General features: G+C 35.9%; 1 protein-coding gene across 1 annotated transcript; it reads left to right on the top strand.

The window, feature by feature from the left end:
- The first annotated feature begins 552 nt into the window (after positions 1–552).
- Positions 553–5,371, top strand: LOC107371327 (uncharacterized). Its single transcript, XM_015939376.3, has one exon. The coding sequence runs from the start codon at positions 599–601 to the stop codon at positions 4,847–4,849; it is 4,251 nt and encodes a 1,416-aa protein (XP_015794862.2). The 5' UTR covers positions 553–598; the 3' UTR covers positions 4,850–5,371.
- Positions 5,372–17,451: the final 12,080 nt, after the last annotated feature.

Below are 17,451 nucleotides of genomic sequence, written 5' to 3'. Positions count from 1 at the left end.
ATTAGTATTAATAATTTAAGAAAGTCAGAGGTTAGTTTTTGTTTTTAGTAATGAATTAGAGACTAATTATTATACTGTCTATCCGATTTTAATCAAGATTGACCAGAATCAAGATCAATACTGTTACTATGCAAATGATAAGAGGATTTCATTTTTGTTATCCTCTGGTTCTGATTGTTACCCTTCTAACAATTATAACCAGATTCTATATCTTATCGACCCAGAGATCAAAATATTTCATTTTTAATTACAATTTAACCTAATATTTAGCATAATAGAGTCTACCGGTAGATGCATCTCTACAGTTCAGCCTGAATAGATTATATCGAAAAAATTAGTCAGTCTTAGAATATGCTGGATTTTTTAAAATTTATTAGGTAACCAAAAGTACGTATTTGCATAAAAGCATATGATTAATCAATGATTAATAACAATAGAGATAAGATGAGTGTGAGAATCTTTTAATCGCCATATATTTCACCAATGCTAAACAATATGAAATCAATTTTTGAATTAATTGTATAAATAGGAATGTGTGAGTAGAATTTTATTTCTTTCTCATTTCAGTTCTAAAAGTTACTGTTAAATTTTGTGCAACATGCAACAATTCAACGAAAAGTTAAACTCAGTGTCTTTCAACTTGAAAATTGCTCCAGACAAGAAAAATTTGTTTACAATCGACAAAACGAGAGTATTGGGTGACATTAAAACTATCTTCATCAACTCTAAAGTTACTTCGGCTGAAGTCACGGACCATTGTGGTAACAAACATCGTTATAGTGATGGCCAATTCCTGAACCCTGTTAAGCCTGATACTTGGACTGATAAACCTCTGGATTTTCCCTCAATGTATGGATGGAAAGGTTCAATTGATTTAAAGACCAACCAGTTGGGAGATTTAGTCAGCAATTTATCACCCCTGGGTGGGAAACACGATGAATCTTATGGTTATTTTTGGAAATTTGATGAAAATTCTTTGAATTTTCGTCGAGTTATTGGAGCTACATCTTTAAAGTCTAAGCTGCCTTCCAATATTGCTAACTTTGCTTTCGGAAATATCGTCAATGGCGACTGTTTTGTCTCTCATTTCAGTACTCCATCAACAATACAAATTGATGATTTAAATGTTGAATTAATTCCTCACAAAAATGAACTAAATTTAATGTTTACTATTGATGAGGCAAGGACCGAGAAAAAAGTGATGTTTCGTTATGATTGCAACTCAATCAAAAGCGTTAACATTCACCATGTACAGCCCCTTGGTTTCTCATTTTATGCCGAACTATCCAATGCTCCAAAGGTATTTGTGGCTGATGTTCAAAGCTGTCTGCCTAATGGTAGAAACCAAATCAAATGGAAACGAAAGAGTTCCTGTGGTCCTATTTCTCGAGATTTAATTGGTAAATGTAATGTTTTACGATTAACCTGGTTATCTTATGATACATCTTATATACCGGCTTTGTACCTTTTGCGTCGTCACTTAAAGTTCGATCTTTCATTTGGAAGCATCGTAAACTACAGTGATAAATTTGTTATATATAACGAATCTGATGATATGGAATTTCCTGATAAGATCAAATATCTCCTAGCTTGCATTAAATCATTGAGCTTCAATTATCAGGACGATCTGCAAATTAACCACAAAGGAGAGAAAATTATTAATGAATTGATTGTAAAACAAATTGCTGCGGGACAAAGTGATCAAGTCCAACACGCTCTTAATCGCCTTCACAATGATTTTGTTCATGGTAAAGTTCACAATTTCTTTGAGCATTTTAAATATCTCTTGACCAAAGTTGAACTGGAATGGGCCAACATCAAAGATATTGAAAAAGACACTGAGCATATTAAATATGTAAAGACTGCTGTTTTAACTCCAAGCAGAACTGTTTTCATGCCACCAGTCCCGACGAGAACAAGCAAATTTCTTGACTTAGCTGAAACAGATTGTGTTTTACGTGTCATCTATAGAGATGAAAACTATGGAACTTTGAGTTCTACATTCAACAACTTCGCATCCAATCAACCGAAAGGAACAAGTGATGACGATGAGAACGTTGACTGTGTTACTTCCATTCTGAAACACAGAATACTTTATGGCCTCTGCGTTGCTGGTCGCACCTATCAATACTTCGGTGCATCGCCATCACAACTTAAAGATGGTGGTATGATGCTATATGCGAAAGACTCACAAAATCGGACAGCAGCCTCAATCCGAAACTCACTTGGTATTGTGAAGGAAAAAAGTGTACCTAAATATATGTCCAGAGTCGGACAAAGTTTAAGCCAAGTTATGGCTTTTGTTGACCTACCTGGTTATACAAAAATATATTTAACCAGCGATATTTATGGAGGTTCGCATCCAGACTCTGGTAAGCCTTATAATTTCACTGATGGATGTGGTTCCATATCATTGGAAGCTGCACGTTATATTTACGACGATTTGGTTAGACAAAAAGTATTGGAGCGCAAAAGTGATGACCGTTATATACCATCAGCGTTTCAAATAAGGTTCATGGGTTCAAAAGGAATGCTGGTTGTTGATCCTGACCTGATTGGAATGACTATTGTTATTCGCGAAAGCATGCAAAAGATGTTTACCGAGAGAGATAAACTCGGAATCGTTAAAGTCTCGGAGCCAAGAAGAGCTTATTTAAACAAGCCTTTTATTATGGTTCTGAACCAGATCGGATTGTGGAACGATTTCTTCTTAAAGCTTATCACCGCAACAGTCAAGTTGAATTCTTCGTTTTATGATGAACAAGTAGCTCCGATGACTATGAAGCTATATACACATTTGAATCGTGTAGTCAACCTAGACGCTTTTGCTAACTGTAACTTTAGCTTCACGACCGACTCCTTCTTTCAAGCCATTTTACATCTTGCCGTGAAACAAGCTTTTGATAGTTTGAAGACTAAACAAAGAATTCCTTTGCCGTGGCTTGAGGCACGAACAATGCTCGGAGTTTGTGATACGACAGCAAAGTCCCCAAAGGTGTTAGCTAATTTTGAAAAAGGTATCTGTCAACCTTCAAAATTACCTGTCAATATGGATGGTCTTGCAACTGGCGTTCTTAAAGCAGGGCAGGTTTTTTGTTGGCCTTCGGATTTTACTGAACCTCTAAGAGGAGAATTGCTTGTTACAAAATTTCCAACAAGTGATCTTGGTGGTGTTCGTAGATTGGTCGCAGTTGATTGTAAACAACTGCATGCGATAAGAGATTGCATAGTTTTTCCAGTCTCTGGTAAACGTCCTCATCAAGACCAGATGGCTGGATCGGATTTAGACGGAGATGAGTATTGTGTCATTTGGATGGACGATTTCCTTGGGATTCAAGAACATATTCCAATGACCTACCCAGATAATCCTAAAGCTGAAACTCAAGATGAAATAAGTGACGAGCTTATGATTGAACACCATATAAATTGTGTGAGATTAGATCAGGTTGGAATGATTGCAAACGCACAATTATCATATGCTGATTGCAAGGGTTACGACTCTCCTGTATGCCGAAGATTGGGTCGCAAATATAATGGAGCATTGGATGCTCCTAAGAATGGATTTAATTCTGAATATTTGCTTGAACGTGGTGATCGACCTTTAGAAACTCCTGATTTTATTGATAAATGGTCAACTAAGCCGACGTACTATTCAACCAGTGCTTGTGGTGAAATTTATCGTTGGGTTAATTTGCATCAACTCTCATCAAACTTTTTAAATGTGCCAGCAGTATTTAAACCAAGCTCCGATATTGATGAGCGTTTACTTCATCCAAAAATGCTGAAATTCATTGCATTTGCTACGGAAAGCTTACTTGTTTATGAATCCACCATAAATCACCTGTTAAAAAAATATGGCCTCACATTGGAAGTTGAGTTATTCACAGGAATTCTTGATCAATCCTCTTCTTCACTTCATAATGAGTCGAGTCGATTTAAAGATAAAGAAGACGTAATGATAGCCGCTATTAACTCACTGCTAATCAATAAAATGGATGAACTATTTGATTCTAAATTGAACAATGCATCCGAAGACGATAAAATGGCTGCAGCTTCAGCCATTTACTATGTGTCTAAACAGAAAGTCAAAGAGACGACAACTAGTTATATTGGATTGCCTTTTATTGGCAAGTGTGGTTTTTACTTACGACAATACATGAAATATAAAGTTACTACAAATAATCAAAAGAAAAGAAAAGAAAAAACTTCAACCACAAAAGATGTTGCTATTCATAATCAATTAACACTGAAGCATCTATCGACATCTATGGCATTAACTATTCGTAAAGTTGAAGATAAAGTTAAAAATATTACTGAAACATTTCTATCCTATGGTAAAGGGTCAAAACATTCAACACTGGCAATTTCATCGACAATCGACAAGGTAATGAGCCGAGGTGATTCATGTGCTGTTCTAAGCTTACCAGCTGATAATTTGATTGCTAAGCTTATACAAGAATCTAAACGTGTATGGACAAACTTGGCTGGGCGGAAAAATAATGAATTGAATCTTAATCAATTCATCAATTCTGAAATCCCAACATTAATTTGGTCTTTATTGATCGCTGAAACATCTCTGTATACAAATGAAGGGACAACGTCAGACTACATTAATAAAACTTTCCAGGTGAGCTACTGTAAACGAAATGGAATCCTCAAATCTTTATGGACTCTCCTTAAGAAAACTTTAGCTGCTGATACTCAGATAGAGATACTGTCTGATTCAATGGAGAAAAACTCAATTCCAGTCGTGATTCATGGATCGCCTACAGCAATATGGGTGGCATCAAGCATCATTGGAATTCACAATCGACTAACCTCGATTCACTTTAAAAACTATGCAACCTGACAGTATGTTCAACAATGTCCACATATTCCATTGTTTCATACTCAGGTTCTTAGTGGTTACACTAATCATCAGGTCTACGATACCAATGATATTATTTGGGTAAATCGTTTGAAGCATCAAATCGTAAATCCAATAACATCGGCTGTAAACTTATATCATTGAATGTTAGTTAGACTTGATGGTTAATGTAATAAACGTTATTTTTTATTAAACCAATACAATAGCTATTCGTAAATGAAGCACATCGCTATTGTATCAACTAGATCATTTATTGAGAACCAAGAGAGTGCATGGGACAGAACCTTAACCGAAAGGTTCAATTAAAAACAAAAAAAACGGTTATTCCGAAATTTTTCGATCTTTGATTGAGATTTACCCAGAATTGTTAAACTTTCAATCTAGATTCTATCTCGTTCAGTCCCTTACGTCTCAGTTAATGATCTAATATTCCAATTCCTTCTCCCTTATATTAATGTATCCTGACATTGAAAACAAAAAAATAAAGTATTTTGAAAAATATTATCCTCTGAATTTTTTCTTTCTTATGTTGATCTTTATTTTTAAGTCATGCAATTCTTGGTTTTATAATTTTCAAAGTTAAAAATTGTCTCAAGAACTGTGAACTCCATATTGAATCAAATCTATATCAATTACAGGGTGTGAAGAAAGTTTCGGGGAATGAGCTAATCCCACTTCAGAGATCCTCTTTGGTTTGTCTATGTGGATCAAATCATAATTTTTAAAGAACCGCTCTTTCATACGCAACTTTTGATCCTGCGCGCACCAAAACTTTCTTTACATTCTGTATAGTTAAAGCGAAGAGTATTGTTTGAAACAATTTCAAACTCAACATTCATGTGCACATAAGCTGCAGCTTTTTGTTTGTAATTTCCTGGATATTCGCCTAAATTGATTTCATCAATTACCATACGGTTATCACACCAATCCAAATGATTCCAAATAGTTCTTCAGGTGTGTGACTTGAAAAAGGACAATAAGTAGAGAAAAATGAGTAGGATTAGATTTGCACGGATAAATAATGATGCGATGCGTTATTATCATTTCAATATCTTTTTATTTTTGATAGTTAATAGTTAAAATTCTCAAAATGTCGTTGAGTTTCAGCAATTTTTCGATATTTCGTATACATAGAGTAAACAGATTTTTATTCAGTTTCAGAAGCAATTGACTGCTTAGAAATTTCGATAGCTTTTTATTAATCTTGTTAACTCTAGCATAAGCTTTTCTTGATTGTCTTAATCTAGTAATTTTTTACCAAAATCACCATCAGGTTTACTCTTAATATCATTTAATCTTCTTTTGCGTCAAAGAGCAGATTTTTATTTCCTAGTGAGAATGTATTTTGGAACAGGCAGATCAAGAGGTTCCAATAAAATGTCAAAAATTGACTTTGGAAATGATCTTGGATCATTCAATTCTTTAGAAGAATTTATTGGTATAATTTTAACCTAAATGTGAACAAAAAATAAAATTTTTGTAATGATGATAACGCATTGTCAATAGAAATTTCAAAATTCAAGTTAGAAGAATGAATACAAAATATTTAACTTACATCATTATCCATCTTGATTTAATCTCACCAAATCTTTCAATTGCACGAATTCAACAAATCTTTTCAGAGAGTTTATGGGATTCAAAACTAACTCTTAATTGTGATTTGAGTGAACTGACACTTTTCTGAACATTTTCTCCGTTTTATACTTTTCCATGAGGGAGCTAAGCATATACAAAAGGCCTAGCTTCATAATGATTGGTCAATAGAAATCAATAAACAGTATTGCTAATGCAATCTTAGCTAATTAACGTATAAATGACAACCATAGTATAGGATAGAAACAAAATGTCCATTGGTCTCCAATAAAAACCAGATGTTTTATTGCATATTACTTGCAAATACTTTTGGAATATTTACTATTAAGGCATTTCCACTTGTTTTGATTTATTCATGACTTAACATTGTGTTGAATGCATTAACTGTATAATACAGTGATGATCATAGAGCTTACTCACTTGTGTGGGTGTTGTTTTCAACTTTTAACTTTTTTAGGTTTTGCGCATGTCCGAAAAGTTGGTCTAAATTGGTTTGTTTTTTTTGGGTCACTTGTTTGATTTTTTGACTTTTCCCTCTGACCTTATTTTGTTACCCTTTTACCCCATCGAAATGCAAAGGTTTTTTATTAAAAGTGAGAACAAGAATGTTGGCAATATTTGTGTCCGAATTCCCGAGCAATTTCTCACCGTCGGTCTCTCCCGTCGGGTTCCCTCCGTCTCCAAATCCACCTCAATCTCCTCTATCGCCGTCCTTCAAGTTTTTGTCTCGATCGAGATCATCATCATCATCATCATCTGTGCACTCTTACGAGTCGACAGGTGTATCGGAGTCTGACTCTGAGAATGTGCCTCTACCACCACCACTACCACCACCACCTCGACCACGATCAAAACACAACCAACAATTTCCAACTATTGTAAACGCAAGTTGCGAGGACGTTGTTTGCGATTTGATGCATTGAGAAAGCGAGCCTCGAAAGAAGGGAAATTGTAAGTTGAATTCTTTTTTAAAGAATAAGAAAAGAAATAAGAAAAAAAGAAATAAGAAAAATCCATAAGAAAATCTGAGCCCCCAATGATAAAAAACCAAAATACAGATTAGGTTTGGTTAGGTTAGATTAAAATCAAAAACATTCAAAAGCATCTAATTCTTCATGAAAAACTATCTTCAGAATAAGTAATCCAAAAGTTAGGTTAGGTTTGGTTGGGTTAGATTAAAATCAAAAAACATTTAAAAGACTCAAATTCTTAATGAAAAAACTAATGTCAGAATAAACAATCCAAAAGTTGTGTTAGGTCCAGCCGTAGTTAGAGTATGGCTGTAAATTTTATTCATATATTGAAGGCATCAGATTTTTAGTTATATACCGGGCTTTTTTTCATTTTTAGCCTTCATGCAGGCATAACTTACGAACACTTAGTGCCATAGACTCCAGACTTGAACCATAAGCTCATCCGGATTGCACAACGATAAATTCAAGTGGTCAAGGTTATTCAAGGTCAATTCTTTATTTGACCTCTAATTGACATTGAAAGGTCATTTTCTGAAATCGCATACTGGCTGAAGGATATGGGTGAACCCTTAACATTAATTGATCAGGAAAAATTCATCCCATCTTTCCAATGGTATGAGTTATGAACATGTTACTAACACGATCGGGTCAAAAAAATTTTGCGATTTGAAAAGAGCCCGTGCAAAGTTCTATACAGATGTGAAATTTCATGCAGATCCACGCATGAACAGAAAAAATGTGCATAAGTAGGGTATAAACTGGTTAAGATTATTATTTTGCATGGAAATAGGATGAATTGTATTGAATATAATTAAAACATGAAAAAATTGCATAGGGAAATGTTAACTTAATGGATGGCGGCATAGTGGCGCAGTTTACGTAATAAGATTTGAGGGAGACTATTGATGCTCCCTAACCCTTCTATATAAATGCATGCACAATCCTTTATTCTCATTTCTACCATCATGCCATCTTCATCATCTTCAACTTCTTCTTCTTCTTCTTCTTCCTCAACATCAAGCTCGTCCGTTCCACTCCGTGGAACCATGCGAGGCTAGAACATCTCCTCAGAGACCGTGATGAAGCCATACGTTGGCTTCAATCAGAACATCTCATCCGGTACTCTGAGGAGTGCAGCCAGCACCGAGTCCCGATGCGCTTCGAAGTCGAGCGCGGAGTTGCCGGGGCGTTTAGGTGCCCTCACCATAAGAGGCACTCTGGCCGTACCGGTCAACCGAGTGCGGTGATGGGAACCTGGTTCGACGAACTAAGGTTCCCAATCCCAAATGCACTCCGGCTGATATACTCATGCGCCGAGGACGCCTCTTATGAGGTGGCAGGCCGCGAGGCTTCTGTCGCCTCGCACCACACCATACATGATATGTATGCACGGTGCCGTGAGGTCGTGGTCTCTGCTTTCCTTGACCATCGAGCAGAGAGGAAAATCGGTGGCCCAGGTATTGTCGTCCAAATCGACGAGGCCAAATTTGGTCGCCGCAAATACCATCGCGGCCGGGTCATCGAAGGTCATTGGCTGATCGGTATGATCGCGGATGGATCTCAGGACTTACGTCTAGAGATCTGTCCCGAAAACAGCCGTTCAGCTGAGACCCTTACGCCTCTCATTCAGAGACACGTGGCAGCGGGGTCCTGTATAAGGACGGATGGATGGCGAGCTTATCGCGGCCTGGGTTCTGCTGGGTATGAACACCAGTGGGTTGACCACAGCTCACGTTTCGTTTCTGACGAAGGAGTTCATACCCGGCGGATCGAAGCTTCATGGCGCTCAGTACGAGTCTTCTTCAGGAATCGTAGGATACCTGCTGAAGACTTTGCCGACCACGTTGTCGAGTACCAGTGGAGACGCTGGTGCAGACACAACGGGGTCCATCCATTCGAAAGTCTGCTTAATGCCATCAAAGCAGCTTTCCCCCTATGAGCTCTAGCCCCGGGTAGGCACGGGCACCCCGGAGAACAAAACTTCCCAGACTGACGATGAGGTCCACCTTCGCGTGGTGTCAGTTGTTTGAACTAAGAGACCTCAACTGAACTAAATAATTATAATAGTTGATTATCAATTAGAATGTGGAAGAACTTGATGGAGGATAGATAACCAGAACATGGGCTTTCCCAAACCCTACTGGGAGAGAAGGGAGCCTTCAGTATAAAAGGATTACAACTGACCATTTACGTTATATATTCACCTAACCTTTCAGTTACCAACCTCTCTAAGAATCAATGCCTGACTCTTGAGGTACCTTACCTTCCTTTTACCACCGATACCTTCAACTACCCTTGAACCATATTGTAAACCTCGTACTAATTGTTAACCGCCATTGTGTCTATTGTAATTGAGATATGTTGTAACTCCTGTCTTTAACTTGTTAACCTTAAATATTATACGTTTATGACCCCATATGTTGTGAACCTTCCCTTTCATTAAGCATTAAACTACAGCTTCAGCATATAATCTCCGTCCGTTCCTGTCAAGATTCTTTCAAGTGGCCATTATGAGGGCTGGAATAATCTACGCCTATTGAGTCGTTCCTGTCCGGTAATTTATCTCGGTCCAGCCAGTTGATATTATAAAGTTCTTCAGCTGTCCGGTCTGCATCCATTCTCCGTCCTGATTGCCTACCACGGTGAACCCAAAGTGAGTAGTATTTCATCAGCATGCTTAGCTTTATGAACCCTTATGCTAGATCTAAGCCTAAAATTGCTACCAGTACAATGAATACAGTCCCTGAAACTGCAAACCTGATATCCTATCCGTCCATACCAGTATCCATATCCCCATTCACGAGTGACGAAGAGAACGTGATTGGTTCACCAATTTTGAATATGCTGCCGAGGCTTTAGGTTGGAGCCAGGTTGACTTGTTCAAATCTCTCCCTGCTTACTTAGATGGTACAGCACGGAGATGGTATACCTCAACTTTTAATTCAGTAGTTAAACCAACAACTTATCTTGAGTTAAAAGCAGCAATGATTGCTGACCTATGTCCTGCTGACTACCGCTCTTATTTAAGTCAACAGCTTCAGCAAGCTAGGCAAATGCCAGGTCAGCCATCAATAAATTTTATATATGAAATACAAGAATTATGTTTGAGAATTGATGAGAATACACCAGAGGTATTTATCGTGAGTATGGCTAAGGAAAAATTGTTACCACAAATTAAGTATGGCGTTACATTACAGAACCCACAAAGCTTAAACAGTTTAATTCAATCAGCTAGATTAGCGGAAAGAGCCATGTGTAGTTGCAATGGTCCTTTTGAAGAAACCTCAAAACCTCACACAACAGACGAGAACCTAAACGAAACTATGTCACATTTACAGGTAGTAGTGAATCGATTAGCCAATAAAGTCGAGCGACTAACCAGGCAAAACACTCCTCACAGGCATCGCAATTTCTGTGATAGGGCAGGTCATGTTGAAGACGAGTGTAGGAGGAAAGCAAGGAACCAAAACTTCAGGCCTTATTACCCAAATCAGTATCCAATGAATCCTACTCAGGTAATGATGCCAGGTCATCAATTTCAGCATCAAGTATTAACTCAACCACATTTGCTCATCATTTTCATGAATGACGAGGGTCCATTTGCTAGACCAAAGGGTAGTCTAGTATATTCATAAAGACCACTGGGTGTAACAAAAGCTGTTTAAGTTGGTCTGCTGGGTCTAATGCAATTTGATGGTAACCTGATCTTAAATCCAGTAGGGTAAAATATTTCATTCCCTGAAGACTATCTAAGTAATCTTGAATATTTGGTAAAGGGAAGTTATCTTTAACTGTAATTTCATGCAATTTGCAGTAACCTACACAAAGTCGAACTTCTGCTGTTCCCTTTTTAGCAACCAAAACAATTGGTGAAGCCCAAGGTGAACATGAAGGAACAACGATGCCTTCATCGATTAACTCGTTTATTTCTGCTATTTTCCGTTTTTCTTCTGAAATTCTGTAAGGCTTTTGTGAAATAGGAGGATGCGAACCTGTGTTTATTTGATGAACAAAAATATTGAAAAATCCTAATTCTTTTCCATTTGCTGCAAAAGCAGGTCTGTATTTTTGAATTAGTTCTTCCAATTTTCTTCTAGTTTCGATTTTCAATTATTTTATCATACTACTAACTATTAACTCTTTTACTGGTGCTTTTGATTCACTAATAAGTGAAAAATTGTCCCCAAAATCACCGGGGTATGTAATGCTCGATCGCTCACTCATTCTAGTTGAAACTGTAGAATAATCGTCTCTTTCAGGCAATAATTTGGCCAAGGCCGTTTCTAGCAATTTTATCTTTCTTTCCGGAGCTTGATTGATTACCAACTTAGCGTTTGCGCAATCAATCCAGAATTTGCCTGTTTTTCAAACATCACATCCAATTATTCCTTTGATGTTGCAAGGAGTTGATTCAAAATTATTATCGGAGTTTTTATCTCCACTTCATTCAATGCATCATAAATGCTGATGTTCGGGTAAGTTTCTTGATTTAGATCTACGTCTAGCTCTAGGACTAGGCGATCGATATCGTCTACGTGTTGTAGAAGTTGAAGGCGATTCTTCTCTTGGAGGTCGCATCGATCTTGGGGGTGATTTACTTAAATTTTTATCAGGAGTGTAACCCCACTCTTCGATAACCAGAAGAAGTCTGGGGCTGTTCTTCATAAGCTTGTCTTCGAAAATAATGTGGAAAACGCCAAGACTCTCCAACATTGTTTTCCCTTGACCAACCAGCGCTTCTAGGTGCTACTGGTCTACTTGGACAATCAGTTTTCTTGTATCCTACACCATTACACTGGTAACAGTGTAAGCTTTGATTGAGTTACATTGAGTTTTCCTCTGGAGTAAAATTTACTCGTTTGGGTTCAGTTTGAGTGTATGGAGGCTGGTATCGAGGCTGATACCGATTCTGATAAGCTTGTTTGGATAGGATTGGTTTGAATAACGTAGTGGTTGATAGGTTGGTCGAGGCTGAGGGGCCAGATATTGATAAGTTGTTTGATAGCGAGATCGATTATCACTTCGACCAAGGTCCCTTTCTCTTCTTCGGGTTTCTAAGTTCATTTGTATACATTCGAATTGTTCAGTTAAATTCGTCAGTTGTTCGGTTAATGAACTTATTTGTTTGTGTAGAGGGTGTTCCTCACCACTGTCCTCTAAGAATTTAATTTCTCCCACCGATCTTTCGGCATGTGATAATCTAGTGTCGAAATCTAGATCATCATTAGTTGATAATAAGTCCATTCGAGTCTTGACTGCTGGGTTCAATCCCCTATGGATGAAACTATGAACTAAATTTTCATCCATTTTCGGACTTATTTTTCGACATAAGTCTCGTATGTCGTAAGCATAAGCAAAAGCTGACTGACCAGGCTGTTGCCTTTTTTCATTTAGTTCTCGCATTAAACTATTTCGGTAATTGGAAGGGGCTAACCCTTTAAACATTTTTGTCTCCAATTGATCGAACGTCTTAGGTTTATCCATTTCTTTGAGAGTTTTTATACAGCATCTATACCATTTTGTAGCTGTTCAAGATAAATAGGCTGGAAGAGCTTTTAATTTTGTTTCATCATCCCATTCTAAAGCAGCAGCAGAGGCTCCGAATGATTCTAACCATTCGAGTAGATCCTCCCCTTCATGATCTCCAGAGAAGTTACTTATATGTATAAATTGATTTACAGGTTGACGTTCTTTTGACTTTTTAGTCATGCTGCTTACTTGTGTTTCTTTATGTTGAGGTATTGACATTTTTAATTGAACTTTAATTAAGCTGGCTGATGGTAAACTGTGTACATGTAGTGGAGGTCGGCAAATATTTTGTAAATAAGTACTAAGAGGGGTAAGCTTAAAATAATTAAAACTGTTACGTTGATACTTGATTCATTAATAGTAAAAGTTAAATGATTTTCTTCAGTTTCTGAATCTTCTAATGAGCTGTATGAGTTCAGTTGAATTTCATATATTTTGTCCTCCTTACTAGAATTCCTACTAAAATCCACAAAACTAAAAGGATGAAACAACAAAATGTTTTACACATTTTACCTTCCATTAATCACCGAGTGAAAAATGATACACCCATGATACCGGGTTTTAATTTAATTCTAATGCAATCATGATCATTAAGTAGTACAAAACTATTAATAATATACTTAAAGGTAGAAATACTTGGATAACTATTTCACTATCAATGAAAAATATCATTGTAGTTGGGCTTATCATCAGTTTAACTAGTTGATTAAATTCAGTTAATTCAGTTTAATTAATTGATTAAATTCAGTTAATTCAGTTTAATTAGTTGATTGAATTCAATTAATTCAGTTTAATCAGTTGATTCAATTCAGTTAATTCAGTTTAATTAACCCTCAATTGATTCAGTTAATTCAGTTTAATTAATCTCTTAATTCAATTCAATTAATTCAGTTTAATTATCAGTTGATTCAGTTACTTCAATTCAATTGAGTCATTGATTGAGCTTAATCATTTCATTAAGTTTAAATGGCCTAATCGGTTTAATCCAATTCAGATAATCAATTTGATTTAATTCAATTAATCGATTTAATGAAGCAATTTTATTCAACGTGGCCAATCTATTGATTCAGTTCACCAATCAGTGAATTCAATTCTCTATGATTAGTTAATTCAGAACAATTAGCTTAATTAATACAATTCGATTGATTTTAATTCAGTTTATTTATTCGATTTACTTCATCAGTTAATCATTTAGATTTAGTTCATTGTATCACTTATTCAATTAAGTTAAGTGTATTCAGTTGATACACTTCATTCAATCTAGTTTAGTTACTTTTTTCTCTTTCTTTCAGGTTAATTAGGTTTATTCAAGTTAACCTCGTTTATAAATTTCAAGTTTTGATTCATTGATGTAGTTCAGTTGACCTACTTACTTATATCAGTTAATTCAGGTCAAGATAGTTTAATAAATGTAGGTTAGTTATTTACTGTCTGTAAGGTGACTTCAATCAATTCAAAAGAAGTAACAGTTATACCAGTTGTACAGTTATGAGTTACTCATTATAATTTAATGCCTTTATTCCTTATTCATTGTTTTAATATAATATAACTCTATTTATTATAAATGTCTATCTGATCATCCATTTCTTCATTCACCCATTTGTTAAACTTGTTCATTGATTATTGTAATTAACAACTGTAATAGTATTTTGTTTTCATCAATTTAACTGATATTTAATCCTATTTTTCAGTCAAATTAAAATCTCAAAATATGATGCGAAAATAGATAGTAATAAACAAACGGAAAATACAATTAACAAGATTTACTTAACTTTGACATGAATAGGTCAATTTAGCTGAGGTTGCCACGTAACCAGAGTGAAATCCGATTAATCCCTGCGCGGTTGCCAATATGAAAGGGTAGTAGGTCCAGATGAAACCAGATAGTGGGTAAGCAGGTATTTGAGAGTGGATTATAGTTAACTGATCTTACAAAAATTTTAATAATAGAAATTACAATTTATTCAAAATATGGTATTAACAAATGGTGAGAGTATTTATCGTATGGTTGGGTGATCAGGAGATTCCGGGTTCACTTTTAACAATTATTTGAAGTAATATATGGTGGTTACAGTTTCTAACAAAGCGATAGCTCCTTTTAGACGGTCATCCGTTGAACAGAACCATGGAGATTCATGAGTTCGCTATTAATAACACAAAAGGTTTTGAAGAGGTTCCAAGGTGCACAATGGTATTCGATAATTACACTTCAATTGATTAGTTAGTTTTAGAAACTTCACTGGTGTACATAAGATTTAACACTTAACAAGGGTCACAATTTAATGTAAGGATGAATTACAATATCAGTCGTTACCTTTCTACACATAGAAGATTACTGATCTATCAAAATTTTACCAGGGCTTCCGCGGGTGGATGATAACGCGCCCAAACAAAGAAATGGTCGGCCATTTTATGCACCGTGAGGGAGAAAATCTTCTCCCCTCACAATGGCCGACCTACCAAAAAATTATCCAATAATGGCCTTTCCCTACCTACTTGAGGTAGAGAAGGGTAGTTAGTAAAGAAAAACTGGTTAGGACCAGTTTCCTCCCACATATATGATTTGTTGCCCCTTCCTCGGAACATGTTTTTGTTTCGTGCCATATATCATTGGCTCTGTCATAGAAACCCCTGTTGCAAAAGCGACAGGTATACTCTCGAGGATTTTTAACTGCCTTCGAAGCTCGGGTCAACTCCAAATCTTCTTTGGTTAAACCATGCGGCATCTCTTTATCATAAACACTGTCCTCCAATTTGATCAAAGAATTTTCCCATACAGTAACGGCCACTCTGATCCTTCTGCCATTTTCCATAATGTTACGTTCGCGCAGACACTCTTTCAAAGGATGATCATCATCTTTAGCATTGCCACTGGCTTCAATCACTTTCTCCACCGTTGTGGTTGTCCTTATTGTTGGCGACATTATTCTTGGTTAATTAATAATAGTAATTAATTAATAATATAACACTCAAAGTTAACACGATAGACAAAAAAATGGATAGCAGATATACCAATAATAAACAATACAATACAAGATATTTACTCAACAATAACTGAAACTGTGGTCAGTTTATTTGTTGTAGAGGGACAGCTTCATTTGAGTCAGTTGTGACCGGTACCAAAAAAACTGTCTGTAACCTTTCATGTTTTTCTTGTTTGAAGTGCACTTTTATTCTTAGCATTGACACATCTTATCAAATTAGTCCGTGACAATATTAAATTTGTTTTAAAAATACTCTTTAGTAAAATAATAGCATCACCAGCGGTATGAGGGGTGCTCCATCTTGTCGAAAAATGTCATTTATCTATTCTTAGTTGCATAAGACTAGGTAAAAATTTCTCACCGATTAGGTCAGCATAATTGTGTTTTTTTGTTGTTTCATATTCACCATTTGCTTTTTCAAAAAAATGGTACGATTATTCCATAATTACTTATGGCTGCCTAAACATTAACTTTCTTTGAAAACCCAACCTTTGGTGCTGAGAAATCGGGGCTTGTTTCTGACCAGTAACGATAATTTTGTTTATTTATATACCCTGTAGTTGAAAAAGCCGATTCATCGGTAAACCAGATCCTCTGATGATAATCTTTATCAAATAGTGTTTGGACATTGACTTGTGGACAAAAAACTGTCTTCTTGCTTCATCATTTGGTTTAAGTAATTGTGTCCTCTGAATTTTGTATGGAAGTAATTTAGTATCTTCATCAAGAATCCTTTGACATAAACCATATAATAACTTTAACCTTGCATAGGTAGGTCTGATGTCATCCCTTGGATGATTTGTTTCATCAACAAATACCTTGTCATTGTTACTTTGTACTCTTATATATTTTCTTGCTCCTTTAAATCTGTTTTCCACACTGCCATATTTCTTCCACTTTTGCCATATATTTCTAATTGTTGACCTTGAAAGTTCATCCTTATCAGGAAACCTTTCCTTAAATAATCTTTGTAAATCTTTCTTAGGATGTTGGAAAGCGTTTTAATTCATGAGATGTCATAATGCAAAAAATTGCTCTTGCATATGTTTAAGATTTATTTCTGTCTTTGGCCCGATTTCGTTTACTATAAGTGACACGATGCTGAATCTGTATGATTTATCAAAATAAAACGTTAATTTTCAAACGAAGCTCAAATGATCTTTAGACGTCAAAGGTCAGAATTCCGAAAAATTACCTTTGTTGACTGTCGTTTTGATTTAAGCTCTGTATAGGTAAGGCCATAAAGCAATCAATTTACAAATATAAATATTGTAAGTGTGTCCGTTCGTGAGATATTGCACTTACAGCAAAAGTTGTTATTGCATGTGTATTAAACTTTTTTTCGTGTTTTGGGCCATAATAGGATTAATATTGCTTATATAATGACGAATCTTTGCAAGATATATGAAAATACATTGAAAATTTTTAAATGACCTTCAAATGACGCCAAAAGGTCAAAGATCGAATTCCCGAAAAATGACCTCCGATAACCTTGAAAAATTGA

Source organism: Tetranychus urticae, chromosome 3 (genome assembly GCF_039701765.1).
Source record: "Tetranychus urticae isolate SD_2017Ah chromosome 3, NJAU_TeUrti_SD_1.0, whole genome shotgun sequence".
NCBI lineage: Eukaryota > Metazoa > Arthropoda > Arachnida > Trombidiformes > Tetranychidae > Tetranychus > Tetranychus urticae.
Note: the sequence above shows the minus strand (reverse complement) of the source record. Positions and strands in the feature narration are given on the sequence as shown.

Bases quoted from the DNA above. Each gene is read 5' to 3' on its own strand.
- LOC107371327 (XM_015939376.3), top strand. From the start codon at position 599: ATGCAACAATTCAACGAAAAGTTAAACTCAGTGTCTTTCAACTTGAAA.